Source organism: Sminthopsis crassicaudata, chromosome 1, assembly GCF_048593235.1.
Source record: "Sminthopsis crassicaudata isolate SCR6 chromosome 1, ASM4859323v1, whole genome shotgun sequence".
Taxonomy (NCBI): domain Eukaryota; kingdom Metazoa; phylum Chordata; class Mammalia; order Dasyuromorphia; family Dasyuridae; genus Sminthopsis; species Sminthopsis crassicaudata.
This window is the reverse complement of record NC_133617.1, coordinates 56,934,317-56,953,160: the sequence shown is the minus strand read 5'-3', so window position 1 is coordinate 56,953,160 and position 18,844 is coordinate 56,934,317. Positions and strand designations below refer to the sequence as shown.

The 18,844-nt window shown below is 40.7% G+C and overlaps 1 protein-coding gene across 1 annotated transcript in view; it reads right to left on the bottom strand.

The window, feature by feature from the left end:
* The window catches only part of SBNO2 (strawberry notch homolog 2), a 197,269-nt gene that overhangs the window by 45,273 nt on the left and 133,152 nt on the right, over positions 1-18,844 (bottom strand). The window contains 1 exon segment of the mRNA XM_074305058.1: positions 6,663-6,809. Within this exon segment, the coding sequence (XP_074161159.1) occupies positions 6,663-6,809 (147 nt within the window).

Here is an 18,844-nt window from a genome sequence, read left to right as displayed (position 1 = left end):
GCTCATTTCACTCAGTATCAGTTCATGTAAGTCTCTCCAGGCCTTTCTGAAATCCTCCTGCTGGTCATTTCTTACAGAACAATAATATTCCAAAATATTCATATGCCACAATTTATTCAGCCATTCTCCAATTAATGGGCATCCTTTCAATTTCCAGTTTCTAGCCAATACAAAAAGGGCTGCCACAAACATTTTTGCACATACACATCCCTTTCCCTTTAATATTTCTTTGGGATATAAGCCACTGGGCTTAGCACTGCTGAATCAAAGGGTATGCGCAATTTGACAACTTTTTGAGCAAAGTTCCAAATTGCTCTCCAGAATGGCTGGATGAATTCATAATTCCACCAACAATGTATCAGTGTCCCAGTTTTCCCACATCTCCTCCAACATCCACATTATCTTTCCCTGTCATTCTAGCCAATCTGAGATGTGTGTAGTGGTATCTCAGAGTTGTCTTAATTCTCTGATCAACAATGATTTGGAACACCTTTTTATATGACTAGAAACAGTTTCAATTTCTTCATCTGAAAATTGTCTGTTCATATCCTTTGACCATTTATCAATTGGGGAATGGCTTGATTTCTTATAAATTAGAGTCCATTCTCTATATATTTTGGGGATGAGGCCTTTATCAGAACCTTTAGCTGTAAAAATTTTTCCCAGTTTACTGCTTTCCTTCTAATCCTGTCTGCATTAGTTTTATTTGTACAAAAGCTTTTTAATTTAATATAATCGAATTTTTTTATTTTGTGATCAATAATGATCTCTAGTTCTTCTTTGTTCACAAATTCCTTCCTCCTTCACAGATCTGAGAGGTAAACTATCATATGTTCTTCTAATTTATTTATAATCTCATTCTTTATGCCTAGGTCATGAACCCATTTTGACCTTATCTTGATGTACAGTGTTAAGTATGGGTCAATGCTTAGTTTCTGCCATACTGATTTCCAATTTTCCCAGCAATTTTTGTGAAATAATGAATTCTTATCCCAAAGGCTGGGCTTAGGAGGAAGAAGAGCTCGGGGAGAATGGCCACCATGTCCCATCGGCTGAGGCGGGGAGCTGGAGGGGCTGGAGAAGGGAAGAGAATAGCGTCTGTGGGGAGTTAGGTGGGAATCAGATAGGAAAGAATAAAGGGCATGCTTCATTGCAGTGGAGGCCAGAAGACTATGAAGAACATTCAGTGGTAGGGTCTCCATGCTTTCCTCAAGCTCTGTTTAGCACTGTGAGAGAAGGGGTGGAGGAGGCAGGTGGCAAGAATAATTTGGGTTAGGTTTGACAAAGGACAAGGGTGCAAGGTCTTCAAGTGCGAAGTTAAACTAGTTAAGTGTCCAGACTGAGAAAGGGAGAAATGAATTTGTTGTCTGTTAAATTGCTTCAGTCATGTCTGACTCTTCATGACCCATTTTGGAGTTTTCTTGGCAAAGACACTGGAGTGGTTTGCCCTTACCTTCTCCCAGCTCACTTTACAAATGAGGAAACTGAGGCACCGTGCAGTGACTTGCCCAGAGTCCCGCAGCCAGTGGTTTCCTGATTCTAAGCTTGGCACTGTACCCCCAGCTGCCTTGATGTGAATTCAGAGGATGGGCTAATAGTCTGAGATAGTCCCGAGAGGCTGAGGGATTGGAGACTAGGAGGAGAGGAAAGAAGAGGCAAAAGGAATGATTGAACAATAGGAGGCTGGGGTCCGAGAGAGGGACTTTGGAGGGTCTGATTAGGGGAGGGGGACACTGGTGAATAAAGATGAGATTCAGGGTGTGATTATACCGTGGACAACTGTATTGAAGGAGAAAGTCATGGGGTTGGGACAGACAAAGGTCCCAGCACCGATACATAAAAAACTGGGAGCTGGGCCTCCTTTGCTTCTCAGTTCCAAGCTATTTCTCAATAAGAGAGAGAAAAGGGACTCCAAGCCTGTGCTGCTCTCTTTGTGACTCAGGTTCAGGAGAACAGCAACCCTCACTGGCTACTCTGCTGCTAGCTGTCAAGAAACTTAGGCGTTGCAAATGAATGGGAATTCCATCAAGGAGCCTCCCTCCCTCAAGCAGACCACGGAGCGGCCCATCTTGCCTCTGCTCACAGCAGATTCCAAACTAGGTTCCCTGTCCTCAAATCCGGTGCTCTGTCCGCTTTATTCAAAGTTTCCCTAAGAAACAGGAGCAAGAAGGGACAAGGGGCTGTTTGGAAGATTTCCTTTCTTTTACTAAGTACAGCTTCTGGCACTCCATCAAGCCCCTAGAAAGGGAATGAGGACAAGGTCCATGTCACATCCAGTAAGCAGCAGGGAGCCTGGCCTCTGGATAAAGGCAAACAGGGAGGACGGTGCTGGGCAGTCTCCCCTTGTCCCAGCTCTTTCAATAAAGGCTCAGAAGAAAGCTACACCATGTGATTGCCCTATGAACTGCAGACAGCACAATCTATGTCTGGGAGACAGCATAGCTTCCTATACCCCTGTCAGGCACCATTTGGATGGGATTACATGCCAAGATCTGTTTCCCCTATCAAAAGAGTAATGTGTTAATGCGTATAGCCATGAAGAAGATGGAAAGGAAGAGTCTCGGAACTGATGGAATTGGGTTTTCACAAACAAACAGAAATCGGCTCATTTGAATTAGGCAAGGAAATAAGGTGACATGGCTATTTGGCTATCAAATTCACTTACAGAATCCCAGAGTAAAATAGGACTAAGGAGCTCCAAATCCTGCCTAATGTTGGAATATCTCTACAGAATCCCTGACAGGATGTCTTCAAAGGACACCCAGGAGCTTGCCATTTCACAAACCACATTTTACATTTTTAGATAGAAAGCTTTTTGAAAGTTGTTCCTCATATGGATCTAATCAAGATTATAAAGCTTATGCAAAAAAATTAAAGCTTTTGGGAACCTGGTAGGGTTTCTTCATTGTTGCCAGCTGAAGGTAAGGGCTTCAAAGGACAGAGTCAAATTTGGAATGTAGACAGCTGGTTAAGAATATGGTGTTTGACAGTGAAATTTAGGTTTTTTAATTGTTACATCACAAAGAGAAGTAATTCTGAGGAGGAAAACAGAGAAGAAGGGGAGACCTGTCTAAACAGGTTAAGGTGGACACATAGAAAGCAACTTAAATTTAAGAAGACATGAATAGAAGATGAGAGAAACTGCCAATAATAGGGTATGACTGCAAAAGCATCATGGGGCCTGTTAAGAACAGCAGCAGAAACATTCAAGTTCAGAATAAACTGAAGTTAGTGAAAGAAAATTAAAAGTTTAAAAATGACTGACTGAATAAAACATTTATTAAACCTTTACCACCTCTATAGCACTGTGCTTAGTGTTGGACATAGAAAGATCAGTCCCTGAGCTCAGGGAGTTTACATTTTAATGTTGAGAAGATCTACTTCCCACTGTAGAGGGGATGATAATAAAGTTTGATGGATGGAAGGCAGAATTGCTCAATTCCAATTTTACTTCTGCTTTTTGTGTAAAAGAGAATAATTGATAGACTGGAAAGGTCAGAACAGAAGCGGCTAATTGTGGGCTGATTCCTGAGACCAGCAGGGAGGTAACTGCTTTAGGGCAGCCCAAGTCACCAGGTCTAGAGAAACAACATTCCTGGAGGCTGGAAAAAAAAAAAAAAAAAAAAAAAACCAACAACAAACAGTAAATGTGACTAACAAGTTAGCCACCCGGGAAATATCATGGAGAACAGGCAAGACTCCCCAGGACTGGCTACTGGCCAATGCTGCAGAAGGGCAGACACAGGCTTGAAGTAGGGATAAAGTCAGAGCTGTCCTAATGCTTTGAGCCTTTGAGAGAGAAGTGTCCCTTCTGAATCAGTGTTTTGAATCTAGGTCCACTGGCTTTAAATCAAATACCCTTTGTACTATATCATGCTACTACTAACTTTTGTCAGAGCTTAAAAACGAACAAGTATTTCATCTCTAGAAGAGTCTGATCATGTCTCTCTCATTTTCTTCTTTAGGGAAAACAAATCCAATTCTTTCAGTGAACTATGAGCCGTGATCAGGCTTGATGAGATCCTCCTGAAAGGCAAGGCTTGGGCCTGAGCACAGTACTCCAGAATGGGGCCCAACCCTGGGAAGTGGGGCTATCATTGTTCTTGTCATGGGTACTGGGCTTGTCTTTTCATTCCTACAGCTTAGGGCTAAAGAAAAGGCTGGCTCACTCTAGAGTCATCAACCCTATCAAACGGCAGGAGAAATATGAGAAGTAAAGTATACATCCAAAATCTTCATCTCCCTTAAAAAAAAAGAAAAAACAAACAAACAAAAAAACCCAAAAAACAACCCACCCATTACTGGAAGACTGAGTCATGATTACGGGAGCAGCTTAGTGGAGGGAAAAAAAAAAAAAACTTGTGGGTACTTTTTGTTTGTTTGTTTTAAATGCCATTATATCTGACCATAAGGTTAAAGTGTGTTGCTCTCTGGGCCCTCACGTTAAATCAAGTGGCTCAAATTAGGATGATTTCTACAGATTGATTCCTTCTGGCCCTATAAGGGCCATTCCTGACTCCCACTCCCTCCTCTCTACCCATGCTTAGGAGTCAGTGCCTTCCTAGCTGCATATGAATTTCTTTACACTTCCATCATATATATTTTGTTTTTATTTACTATCAAGAATGTTATTTTGCCTCAGAAGAATACAAGTTTCTTGAGGATAACCCTATTTCATGGGTACCCCTGCATTACTAGGGCCTAAGCACAGTGCCTGACAAGATAACAGGAACTCAATAAATGCCCATTAGTAGGATAAAGGCTCTAGTTGGAAGCCATCTAATCCAACATTTTCATTTGATAGATGTGGAAAACCTTGGAAGGTGTGTGGGGTGTAGAGGTTGGGGAGCATTTGTCCAAGGTCATGAAATATATTATTATACCCATTTTACAGACAAGAAAACAGACATAGAGGGTAAAGAACTTGCCTAGAAATTCTGCCAAGTTAGAACTAAGACTCAGATTTTTTTATTTCATACTACAAAGTTAGCATGTCATAGGTATGGGACTTGAACTCAGGTTTCCTCAGAGTTGAAGGCTTTCCCCAACATGTCATGGCTTCTTCTAATGCTTATTTCTGACCATACTTAAGAAAATCAGCCAATAATATAACAAAAAAGAAAAATGTTGGATGTTGAAGGGATGGGGGAAAACTGGGACATTAATGAACTGTTGGTAGAGTTGTAAACTGATCCAATCATTCAGGGAGCAATTTGAAACTATGCCCAAAGGGCTATTGTGAATGCTCTCTGCTCAAGCAATACCACTGCTAAGTCTGTATCCCAAAGAGATTATAAAAAAGGGGAAAAGACCCACATGTACAAAAATATTTATAGCAGCTCTTTTTGTGGGGCCTATGAATTTGAAATCGAAGGGATGCTTATCAATTGGGGAACAGCTAAATAAGCTGTGGTATAGGAATATAATGAAATATTGTATGCTATAAGAAAGAACAAGTATGATGATTTCAGATAAATCTGGAAAAAACTTATATCAACTGATGCATAATGAAAAGGACCAAGAGAATGTTGTCAAGAGTTAACAGCAATATTGCTCAATGAAGAACTGTGAATGACTTAGCTTTTCTCAGCAATACAATGATCTAAGGCAATCCCAAAAAATTAATGATGAACCATAGGGTCTGCCTCCAGACAAAGAACTGACTGAGTACAGATTGAAGCATACTATTTCCTTCTTTTCATCCTCCCTCCCTCGCTTTCCCTTTCTCCTTCCCTCTCTCACACCCTCCCACCCTCCCCCCACTTCTGGAATTTTTATACAAAATGACTAATATGGAAATGTTTTACATAATTGCACATGTATAAGCTCTATCTGATTGCTTACTGACTCAGGAAGGGAGGAGAGGAGGCAGGAATAGAGTTTGGAATTCAAAAATTGGGTTGGGAAAAACCAACTAATATCATCAGAATCAATCTCAAATCTCCACATTTTCGAGGTTCCTCAAGAAAAGCTGAGTAGGTCTGACAAAAACCACAAATTTGCAAAGAGTAAGAAAGTCCTCTAAATAAGTAGCTTAGTTTCCTCTGAAATCCTACTGTAGAAAGTGAACAGCACAAAATTACACATTTGCAAAGGAAAACGGGGGAAAGGGTGAACAAGCGTGGAGCAAGTTTCCATGCATCAGCAAGAAGTGATCACAATCAAGTTCTCAAGTGATCTTGGATAAGTAAACCCTTTCTCTGGGCCTCAGTTTCCTCATCTAATGAGGGGGTAGAATCAGATGATCTCAAAAATCTCTTCTAATTCCAAAAAAGTATAAACTTCTCAGTCATTTTGTTACAAAAAAAGATACAACTAAAATAACTATGTTCCATGCTGGGGAAAAGTGGGAAAGAAATTTGCACCAAAGAACAATTTTGAAAAGGATCATTAGACTGAGTCTGCACAGCTGTGGAAGCAGTTTTTCAAAGAGTTTCAAATCTACCCAACTGTACTACCAGCCCGCCTACACTGTGCTCACAAAGAAGCCCGTCGATGATTCTGACCAATGCCTTGCTGAAATCCATTCACACCAGGTCTTCTATCACTTTATCTTATAATCTACCAGTCTGCTAATTATCAGAAAAGAAAGTTGCCTTCTTGTCTCATTTTATGTGAACCCTTGCTAGTTCGCAGTGCTCACTTCCCCATTGGTAACTGACCTCTTCTTGGTTTTGTGATGGAGTGTTCACATCCCAGAGAGTCTGATTGAGGTTTTCAGCAGGCTGGAAATCTGTCGAGTCAGCGATATCCGAGAGGGAGCCAACGGGTGATGAGAAAAGGGAAGCATCATCGAGGTATGAAGAATCCTGGGGAAAAAAAAAAGACGGTTTGGCATCAAAGTGGATTTGATAATTTGCATTCCATATATGTGCCCTTACATTTCACATCAGCCATTCAGTGGGTGCCACAAGCACCAGGAAGCCTGGCATCATACTGACTACCCCAGGGTACACATTTCTGCCCTTCAGGAATGTCAATCATGGATGAGGGGAAAGGACAAATATAAAGAAGGCAGGGCGTCTATAGGTCTCTTTTGGTGGGGGGATCTTTTTGGCACAGGATCTCCTAATAAGGAAAATTAATCTGCCAATGCAAGATTTGGGCTCCAAACTTCCAGACTTAAGGAGCCACGGTACTTGTCTTCCCTTACCTAAGGCAAAGCTCCTTAAATTGTGGGTTGTGATTCCATATGGGGTTGTATAACTGAATGTGGGGGTCATGAACAATTTGGCAACAGTAAAAGGTATTCAAACATTCTTCCAAGATTTAATTTTCTTATGTAAAAATAAATAAGCACATCAATCTTATTAGTATACAAATTTACTTTCATTTTAAAATAAATTACATGAATACCAAAGAATTTTTTAAAATAAAATTTCTTTATGATTTATTATCAGTAAATTTGACTTATATACTTCTTTTATATACTTATACACCTAGGGTCACATAAAAATTTCTTGGGTGAAAAATGGTACCAAGTAGAAAAAGTTGGCTTGGAGCAATTTGAAGCTAAGACATTTGTGCAGCTAGAACAAATCAGGGGTGGCACTATGAGGTCTCTCCACCATGAAGTGAAGTCACCCAGGTGACAGATCTGTACTGAGGGAGACAAAGGGAATCACCTATCCAGGGAAAGCTCAGTGATGGAAGGCTTCTGGGGACAGATGAATCTGAAGCCGAGTCTCAAAGACACTGATTTATGGGGTAAAGAAGAGAGAAATTCTACAGCAGAAGCAAAGAAATTAGAATAAGCAATCAACAAGCATTTATTAAGTGTATACTACATATCAGGACAATTCTCTAGCACATTAACAACTGACAGAGAATGTTCTTCACCACAGTCCTGGAAGGTAAGGAGGAAGGGTAATATCCTCCTCGTTTCAGAAAAGCAAACTGAAATTTGGAATTAGTAAATTCAGACAGCTAAGAAGCATTTGCACGTGAGCCTCTGGACTAGACCAAGGCTCCTCCCACTACACATGGTGATGACAGCATTTATATATTGTATTTAAGTTTGTGAAGTACTTTACAAATTTTATCTCTTTTGATCTTTGCAACACATTAAGGGCCCGTTATGTGCTGATATTATACAAGGGAGGCACTGAGGATATAAAGACAAAAATGGAACCATCTCTGCCCTTGAAGAGTTTCAAGGATATATCTAATAAATAAGAGGCAGCATTTAGATTTAGGCTCTCAATGTGCTTTACATTTAATCTTTGATCTTCACCACCACCATGGGAAGTGCTATTATCCCCATTTTATACATGGGGAAACAGAAGCAGAAAGCAGTAACTGACCCAGGGCCACATGACTCCTAAATACCAAGGCTGGATCTGAACTCAAGCCTATCTGACTTTCTGATTTCATGTTTAGAGCTCTGATATAAGTATATTTCTTTTTCTTTTATTTTCTGAGGCTGGGGTTAAGTAACTTGCCCAAGGTCACACAGCTAGGAAGTGTTAAGTGTCTGAGACCAGATTTGAACTCGGGCCCTCCTGAATTCAGGGCTAGTGCTCTGTCCACTGCGCCATCTAGCTGCCCCTGATATAAGTATATTTCAAAACAAGGCTGGATAGGGATGAGGAAGGATGAATTTATATTCCGTTTGGTGAGTAGTGCAGCAGGTTTGGAAGGAAGATATAAAAGGTAAGAGAGAATTGTTCTGGCAGCTGTGGACAATCTGGTTTAGAGGCAGGGACAATTAGGAGAACACTGTGAATTCCTACTGTGGTATTCTCTCTGTGGCAGCTTGGGGGGGGGGGGCTGGTGGGATTATTCCCATTTTACACTTGAGGATACAAAGACTTCTAAGGAAGGATTGTGTGGGCTGGTGTTGATGCAGAGTGTTGGAAGGGGAGCAGGCCGAGCAAGGGAGAACAACAAATAGTTGATCTGAAATCCTGAGGACATCCTGAACAGGACGCAAGAAAGCTCTCCCAGTGGTGGAAGGGCCTGGGCCATCAAGCAGTTTGACAGCCGCCCCCATCAGCTGTCTGCAATGGTAGACACTAGTACACTCATTGGTATTGACTGAAAAGGGAACAAATCCATATAATCCTTAGCCTCACCTCAGATGCTCTGGTTAGCCCTGGGGTCTCCAACACCATAAAGGTCGGGGTGGGCCACACCGTGACCCTCCTTTCCAAGGCCAACAGAACTGGCTCCATAGCCTGGGGGACAAGGAGACTTGCCCAGACACATCAGGAAGATTAAGAAGCAGGCCCTCTCCCCAGCCCTTTTTTTCACTTTTCCATAAAGCTTTACACCGCATAGTTAGGGCACAGAAATCTCTCCATTTTGCAGAGAGGCAAACAGACTCGGAGAGGTCACCTGCTTACGTCACTTCCAGAGCCAGGCCACAAAGCTAAGCTCTAGACTCCAATTTCGGGACCTGCTGCTGTTGTTTCAGCCACTTCAGTGAGGTCGGCCTGACATGAGCTGTTGCCCAACTCAATGAGTAGCCCTGGGAAGAATGAGCTTGCTTTTCCTCTTAGTGTGTCTTTGGTAAGAACCCAGTTTCCCAGCAAACTCTTACAGAAAAAGCCTATCACAGCATTTCCTAGGCATCTGCCTTCGGCATAAAGTAATGACCAACCACGCCAGGAAAAGTGAGATTTTCAGTTCTCAATAAACTCCAGTTGTGCAAATATCCAGGGAGATGGATGAATGTGTATCTTTAGAATTAGGTAAGTTTTCCTTAAGCAATAATTAAAAGCTCCAGCCAGCTGCTTTAGAAAGGACACATCTGTTAGGACCTTTAGGACTGAATGGTCCAGGGAAGAGTCCTTAATGAAATATGACCCATCCCCAACCCCCTACACAAACTTGGAGGGGGCAAATCAAAAGCCTACAAAGGTCAAAGAGTTTACATTCTAATGGGATAAGAGGGCTGCACAAAAGCATGCACATCTATGAACACTCAAGGAGCAGACAGAAAAGCCTCATGCAAAAGTGACATCTGACCTGGGTCTTAAGGAAGTCAAGGCTTCTAAGAGGCTGAGGTGAGGGAGGGGGGGGAGAATGTTCCAGACAGGGGAGAGCCAAGGCAGAGAGATGAGCAGTAGAGAAAAGTGGGTGTGAAAAATAGCAAGAAAGTCCATCTGGCTGGAATGGCAGAGTGCATGGAAAGGCACCTTAGAGCTGGGTCACTTAAATGGCCACACCAGCTCTCATATGTTTACAATATCCAAAAGGTAACTTATTAAGTGGAGAAAACGGACTTATCCCTTGGGCCTACAAGGCCACCTTCCTGGTGGGATGGGATGGGATGGGATGGGATGGGATGGAATGGACTCTGCAGAAAGGTCTCCTTAACCTCCAAGTGTCTCTATCAAAAGTCCAGAGCCCTCCCACCAGCGCTCCAACTAGTAGGATTATAGGATGAAGAGCTGGGAGAGAACTTAAGACACCTTCTAAGACATGGCATCACTTTTGCAGGGGAAGAGACAGGCACCCAGTGTAGGGGGAAGAAGCTGGGCCAGAATCCGAACCACACCATGCTCATTCTAGATTCTGGGTTCTCATACTATCCCATGACGGACTCAGCTTAAATCAATTTGAACCCGACCTAAATACCTCCTCTGAAGGGGAAGCTTGGAGAGAGGAAGGGTGGGGGGGGGGGGGGGGAGAGAAGAGTCAGGATGATGTGGATTCACGTTTGCCTCTGACATTCAGACTGTGTGACTCTGGGCCAATTAGTTCACCTCTCTATGCCTCAGGCAACTTTCAGAATATAAATTTTGAAATTACCCATCATCTCCATCAGCAGAGGGAGTTTCCATCTTGATAAAATCTCAGCTCAGAGCCTCCCTCCCCCAAAGTGCCTTGAGGAGCTTACAATTAAAGACAGGGGGGGAACCATAGTTACACAGAGGGCAAAGGGATGAACAGACAGAGGTTATCAAGAGCACTTTTTATAAAAAGCTTTAACACTGCTTTTTATTTTTCTATTAGACATTTAAGGATCTAATTAGAGAGTTTTCCTGCCTAAAAAAGGAGAGAGGTACATTATTTCCTTGTCTTATCTTCCTCTTTCCCCTACTCAAAGAGCTATCACTAATAAAAACAAAATTAAAAAGAAAAAAAAAGTTTAGCAAAACTAACCTACATATCAACAAAGGCTGACATTGTATGTAATGATCCTTCATTCATAATCCTTATTTCTACAAAGAAGGGAAAAGAATACATTTTATAAATTCTAAAGGGAAACAGAATTACAATGGGCTCATTTTGTTGGATGGAGGGACCAAGTTGGGGAGGAAAGATGGCTAAGTATAAAGTATGGGGTCCTTGGCAGTGAATAGCAGACTCTCCACTGGGGTGTTCCAGGGATTCAGTGGGAAAGGATCAAGGGGTTGGCATGTAGGGCTCAGAAAAGGGAGATAGGAGGTTTTAGTTCTTAGAACATGAATACTGATTTTAAGGTGAGCCAATCTTAGAAACTGAGTCACACATTTCCACACATTTCCAGGGAGTTTCTCTCTATTACTGAGATTAGACTTTAAAAAAAAAAAAAAAAAAAAAAAAAAGGCCAAACAATCCCAGTAGTAAGACCTTTCTCTCATCAGAGCCCTTGTCGCGGGTGTGGACTGTTCTCCTCCCCTGGGCTTTTTCTCATTCTCCCCATAGGCGTCTTCTCCTTCAACCTGCCCCCACACTAGCAACCAGCTCTTTAACTCAGGGTTCTAGGTCACTCTGGTAGGTGACTATTCTCCTCCTACTCTATACTGTAGCTTCTAGGGTGTTTCCCATTCAACAACTCAGTGGGTGACTAGATTCTTTAAAACAGATTTAAAAATTTACCTCACCCATAGAAAAATCCCTAAGGGTGAGGAGAAAAGGTAAAGGGAAGAGGACAACAAAAATCTGGCAAAACTGATCAATACTTTGGGGGGAAAAAAAACAAAAAACAAATCTGATATTCTATGCAGTGTTCCTCAACTGTGGATCCCCCACTTCTGCTGAAGAGTGGGAAGGGCCCAGGCATCTCCTCACATCTTTTTGTTGGGGTCAACTTTGCTTTTCATAATTCTACAACACTGTTTTTAGATTATTTTATGGGTTTTGTTCTTTCCATTTACATTGATGTGACCACTCTATATTTTTTCCTTGCCTCTTCTTGCTTCACACTGCATCAAAATGTGTCGGGTTTTTAATGTTACATTTATTATATTTGCCATTTCTTACACAGCACTATCAGAAGACCCAAGTTTACATGTAGGCCCAGAAACTTCCTATTTAGGTGATTTGGGGCAAATTACCTTGCCTCTGTTTGCTCTAGTTTCCTCAACTGTAGAATAAAGATAATAATAGTACTTTACCTCCCAGAGTTGTTGTAAGAATCAAAAGAGATAATATTTGTAAAGAGCTTAGGGTTATTTATCTATCTATCTATTATTATTATATTGTTATTATTACCACTTTACATTCATGAAACATAGTTCCAATCAAGAGGCATTTACTTTGTTTCCAAGTCGGGGACCTTTTAGCACGGGCCTCCCTGGGATATGTGGGCAGCAGCAGAACTTTGGGTTAAAAGGGAGGGTAGCTCTGGGACGATGCAGTCATTCCCCTTCTAAGCTGGGCATCCCCATGTCCCCTCTGTGGAACAAAATTGTAGCAATAGGAAAGGTACATCCCTTCGAGATTCAGAGTTGAAGGGGACACTACAGCTCAACTAACAACTTCCTCATTTTTCAGAAATTGAAAAAAGAAGCTGGAAGGGGAGGAAAGCCACCCAACACCATGCTAGTCAGCGGCAGTCAGGCTGAATGCCCCAGGCTAGGAAGCTTTCTTGGTGTCATGCCTCAGTGCAATGATTTAATCTTCTCTCAACCCCAAGAATCCTCTGAGAAATCCACTTTTATTCAAATAATTTCTGAACTGAAGAGCTAGTTAATCCAAATCCTGCTTAGAGCAAGACTTTCCTCTAAAAGATACCATACTCTTCCGACTCCATCGGAAGATAGCCAGTGGTGGGGAGCTCATTCTTGGAATCTCCCATTTCTGCCAGGGAAGGAACTGAGAATAATGTCACTAATAATAAGAGCTAACTTTCAGATACTGATTGTTAATGTTTTCATAGTATGTACATTATACCACTGGGCCTCATAAGAATCTCACAACTTTCTGAATTAAGTTCTACAGACATCCCCAGCTTGCAAATACAAAAGTGACATTCAGGAAGAGGAAATCTTTCGGGCCTGATCACTTAACTTAATAAAGGAGTTGTGAGTAGGATTAAAACTCAGTACTTTACTAATTTTAAATCCAGCTTCTTTATACTATACCATGTTGCCGCCATCAAGAACAAAACTACCCAGAGAGAGATAGATGACTTTTGCCAGGCTGCCAAATGCTTGAAACAGCTATGAAAGAAAAACATCTCTCTAGACCCACACAAAGCCTTCCCAAGGATGGTCTGCTGCCCATGCCAGGACAGACGAACGGTCCTCTCCAGCAAGCATTCTGCACAGCTCATGGGAAGCAAAGGGGAGAAGCAAAAAGAGATCAAGATCTCAAGGAGGTGGAATTCCAGATGCATCATGCTCTTTAAAAAGGAAATGAAAGGTCAGTTGCAACTGGCAACTTTGCCTATTTTCCACAAGCAGGCTGATAACGTGATAGGTACTAGGGCAGTTTTCAAAAAATAATTCAATAAGTAGGGGCAGCTAGGTGGTGCAGTGGACAGTGCACCAGCCCTGAAGTCAGGAGGACCTGAGTTCAAATATGACCTCAGACACTTAAGGCATCCTAGCTATGTGATCCTGGGTAAGTCACTTAACCCCAATTGCCTCAGCAAAAAGCAATAATAATAATAATAATAATAATAATAATAATAATAATAATAATAATTCAATAAGCACAAATTGTGAAGCACTGTGATAACTGTTAGGGATATAAATAAGAGAAAGATGTATAGCCCCTGCTCTCAAGGAACGCACAATCTAATAAGGGAAGATAACAGGAGTTACCTTGGCATACACCAAGATATTAGAGCAGTACTTTGTGTGGTAGCAAAGACTTGAAAACTGGCAAGAAGTTTTCTGGAGGAGAGACTAAGCCAAGAGAAAAATGGAGATTTACCTGCACCATGGAATCCCACAGTCAGAAGATCTGGTTCTAGAGCTGACTCTGCCTCTTACTAGCCTTCCCATAAAATAATACTAGAATTGTCTCTATTTCCCAAGGCTGTGATATTCCAATGAAACAGGTCTGTAAGAGCACCATACAAATGAAAATTGCTATTATAATAAATAGGGCAAATAGGTGGTACAGAGGATAGGGAGCTAGATTTGGAATCAGGAAGAATTGAGTTGAATCCAGCCTTAGATACTTACTAGCTCTTTGAGCCTGGGCAAAACATTTCACTTTGTTTGCCTCAGTTTCCTCATCTGTAAAATGAGCTGTAGAAAGAAATGGCAAACCACTCCAGTTTCAGAACCAAGAAAACCCCGAATGGTGTTAGGAAGAGTAAAACACAATTAAAATGACCGAGCTTCACTGTAATAACTATTCACCAAACTTAAAATACCAAAAGAACATAAAAAGTTCTCCTCATAACAACCCTTATAATAAGTAGTGCAAGGATCATTTTTACCACTTCAAAGATAGAGACTGAGGCTAAGCGAAGTGAAAAAGTTTGTTAAGGGACAAATAGCTAGTAAGCAGCAGAATTGGCAGCAAGCTTCTAGTGGTTCATTCTGATTTGAGGAAGAAAGAAGAATATAACCGAAGCTATCTCAAAGATCAGCTCTTCTAATGATGCAGAATGATTGGATAAAGCCCTTTACCTCAGGAGAATCAAAGGGATTATTATTTCAGATATAACTGGTGTATCTGTGAGCCCTGATATCAAAACAATTCTTACAAGCTATGGGTTTAGTTTTCTATGACTTGTGAATGAGGTACAAAGAGATCGCTTACCATTCACTGATCTCAAAGAGACAAGAATATCCTTTGTCTATCTTTAAAAAACCACCCAGACCCTAACATCTACCAGAGATTTGCTGGTTGGGCTAACATTTAGAATGAACCAACTATAAGATATCTGAAGTCAGGGCAGTAAAATAGAACTGACCATGTTATGTTCCTAACAACTGCAAACATTTAATCTGCATACCTGTATCAAGTACAAATTTTTATCTTATAATTTTTTTATTAAAGCTCTTTATTTTCAAACACATGCACAGATAATTTTCAACATTGACCCTTGCAAAATCTTATCAAGTACAATTTTAAAAAATCATAACAACTCACATATACACATCTACAAAGACAGGTAGACCATAATAGTGCAAGGGAGATGTGTATGTTCACTGGAATTAAGATTTCATAGGATGTCCATAGTTTTTAGAGAAAAAAAATGTTGTGAAGTTGTACAGACAAAAGATGTGTTGCACGCTTGGATAGGAATTCCCAAATTGATAAGATCACAGAATCATTTGAGCATGGTGGGAAAAGAATGTTGATCTAGAAGTCAAGAGGACAAGTGGAACCCACTTTGCCTTCCCTAACCCATTCTGCAGGGTGCTATAGCAACCTGGGTTTGCTCTTTATTCTCCAACTAGACTGAGCTTCAAGGAGGTGGAGACTAATTTTAGCTCACTTTAAATAGCTCTCAGGGACTCAGACAGAAGTCTGAACATAGTAAGTGCCTAGTAAAACTTGGCTAATTCGTTTAAAGGCCAGCTCTAACAAAAACTAGTTATGCTAGAATATGCAAGTAACTTGACCTCTCTGAGTCTGTCTTTTTATCTGGAAAATAGGGGCAATAATACCCTGTAGCTACTGACCTCACAGAATTATTGAGCAAAATGCTTTGTAAACTTGAAAGTATTACAGAAATGGAAATAGTTGTTATATTCCCCACAGAGCCCAGACCCACCTAGCAGATGATTAGGAAATGGTTGTCCAATGAATGCATGGACGTATTCACCACATTTCCGACCAACAACAAGGATCTGGTTAAGACCACGCTTTTATCTCAACTCCTTCCTTTGGATGGTAGAATTAAAGAACATTAGAATAGCCAAAAACTAGATATAAAGTAGGGGCCTACTTACTGGGAAATGACTAAACAAACTGTGATGCAGGAATGTAATGCAATATTATAGCACTGACAGAAGCAACAAATAACGAAGAATTCTGAAAAGCAAGGGAAAACTTGAGTTGATGCAAAACAAAGTAAGAAGAACCAGGAAAATAGTAAATACAAGAGCTCCAATAATGTAAATACAAAGAACACTATCCCCCTCCAATTTCATAAAAATGGACCTTATGATACTGATGATAATTAATAATTATTAAATGCTACTCCATAGCCTAATGTCACCAGGCTGAACCAGCCTTAGTGAAGAGGTGAGAAAATGCACTTCCATAGTCCCTCTCTGCAAAGAGAAGGGGTATACTACATATACTGTTAGACATAGTGAACTGTTGGCTGGTAACTCTTTTTTTCCCCATTTTAATCTTTGTTTGGTTTGCTGGTAGGGGAAAAGGAAGAGGTATATTTCCAAATGAAAACAAACAAAAACTGGAACTCTTAAAAAACAAACAAACAAGAATACTAGAGTTTCTATATATATTTCAAAGATCTGTGATTATGTCATTCAGGTACTACAACTAGGGGTATAATCAGTCAAAAAGTATTTCTCCAAGGGTTCTATGCTAAGCTTTGGATGTACACACATAGTTCAGCACCAGACCCATAACCTAAACTTGTCCAGTTTGGCAGAATCTTGTTCTTCTGTTCTTCTGCCACAGGCTCTGAGACCCTAGGGCTACCTCCACAACACTGCAATGGAGGGGAAAAGGCTCACCTCAAAGAGAATATAGAGCCAACCTCTCCCTCCTTTTACAGAAGGGGAAACTAAGGCCCACAGAAATGAGAAGGTTCCAAGGTCACCCAGTAACACTGTGATGGTGCCAGGACTGGAACACAGATCTCCCCCTGGGTTTCTAGGGCTCCTTTGGTACCAGGCTAAAATTTCCTGGATTCTATCTCTGGGGGAAGTTGAGCAACTTAATTAAGAGACTAGACAGACTCAGACAATCAAATGCTGTAGCATTTACCCAGTTAGTGTTGGGTTAATCGCTCCCTACAGGGAAAGCTCTGTCCAGTTAGGCTAAAAGTATCTCAAGTGACAGGGCTGATTCTATTTAAAAATCCCAGTGCAATCTCATAAAACAGTGAGAAATGAGACAAAGGTCAAGTTACCAAGGAAAGGAGCCCTCTGGGACAAACCCTGAATGAATAATGGGTCTAAAAGCCCCTGTTCTCACTTCCCCCAGCTCACTTATTAACCTATCTGGAGACGGAGCATTTCTTGCCATTTTAAATGATGGAGCTGGGTGGAAATAGCAATGAATTTGAAAGGGTGGCAGAGTACCAAGGATACTGTTCTGGGACTTGGGGAAGCTGGGCTGAATCCTGGCACTGCTATTTATCATTGGGTCATCTCAGAAAAGCTATGTCCCATCCTTAAGCCTTTGTTTGCTCATCTTTAAAACTAAAGGGTAAGATCAGATAACAACTAAGATCCCTTTCTTAATTATGATCTTAAGAATACTAATTTTGTCACTTTACTAAACTTGGGAAAATTACTTTCCAGTTTTGTGATCTATAAAACAGGGATTATGGTCCCTCCCCCCCATTTCATAGAGAAAGGTGAGGATTAAATAATAACAAGCACTCTGGAAGGCCAGGTGCTAGAGAAATGTCAGCTATGATTAACAATCCAGAGATTTTTGCTTTCTTGTCTGAGAAAGGTCATGAAAAGACTAAGTAGGAGCAGAAATGATCAGAATGGAAGGAATATAATATGCACACATAAGATTGGCATTTCAACTAATCAATCAATATACATTTATTAAGAGCCTACTATGTGGCAGATACTGTACCAGGCACTGGGGATATAATGAAAAAAAAAAAAAAAAAGAAAGAAATAGTCCCTTGCCTTCGAGGAGCTTGCAATCAATAATTATAACTAGCACTTATTTAGATAGTTTTCTAAAATTTGCAAAGTGCTGTATAACTATCTCATTTAATCCTTGTGACAATCTCAGGAAATAGGTACTTTTATTATCCCCATTTTATAAATGAGGACACTGAAGCCAACCATGGTAAAGTGACTTGCTCAGGGTCATATAGCTGAAAGTGTTTATCCACTGCACTAAAAAGCTGCCTCATACTGTAATCAGGATAGAGAAGGTTTCCTATAAAATGTAGAGCTTGGGATGAGGCTTAAAGGAATTGTGGGATTTTGAGAATCAGAGAAGAGGATAGGCACAGAGATGGGGTATCTTGTGTGTGAGGAACAGCAAACAACTCAGTCGGACTGAACGATAATGCGTACGGACCTGGAAAATACATGGTTCCAATAGCAGAACTTCAGGAACAATCTCATGGGTGGCAACTATGTGGAAGATGGATTGGGGTAGGGAAAAAATTAGAATCAAACTTCTGATTCCTTACTATCAGAAAGATTGTGTGCCAAGGATTGTCCTTGGCTTACAAGATCAGAATGAAGAGGGTATGTTACACAACGCTAAAAAAAAGACCAAAAAAACCCCATTTTTTATAGGATTATCCACACTAGATGGGAAAATCCTAAACCTCAACTAAAGATGATGATTAGGAATCCAAGGTATATTTAGAGAGGAGATGTCAGGGTTCAGAATGATTTGATTCCATTTAAATAATATATGTATAAATAATGTATGTGTAAAGTACCTACTGTAAATATTTGTTAAAAGGGATACCACTAAGCCAAGGTAAGTAGTTTAAGAATATAAGTACACAAGAGTACTAAATGGCATTATGGAAAGAACCTAAGAA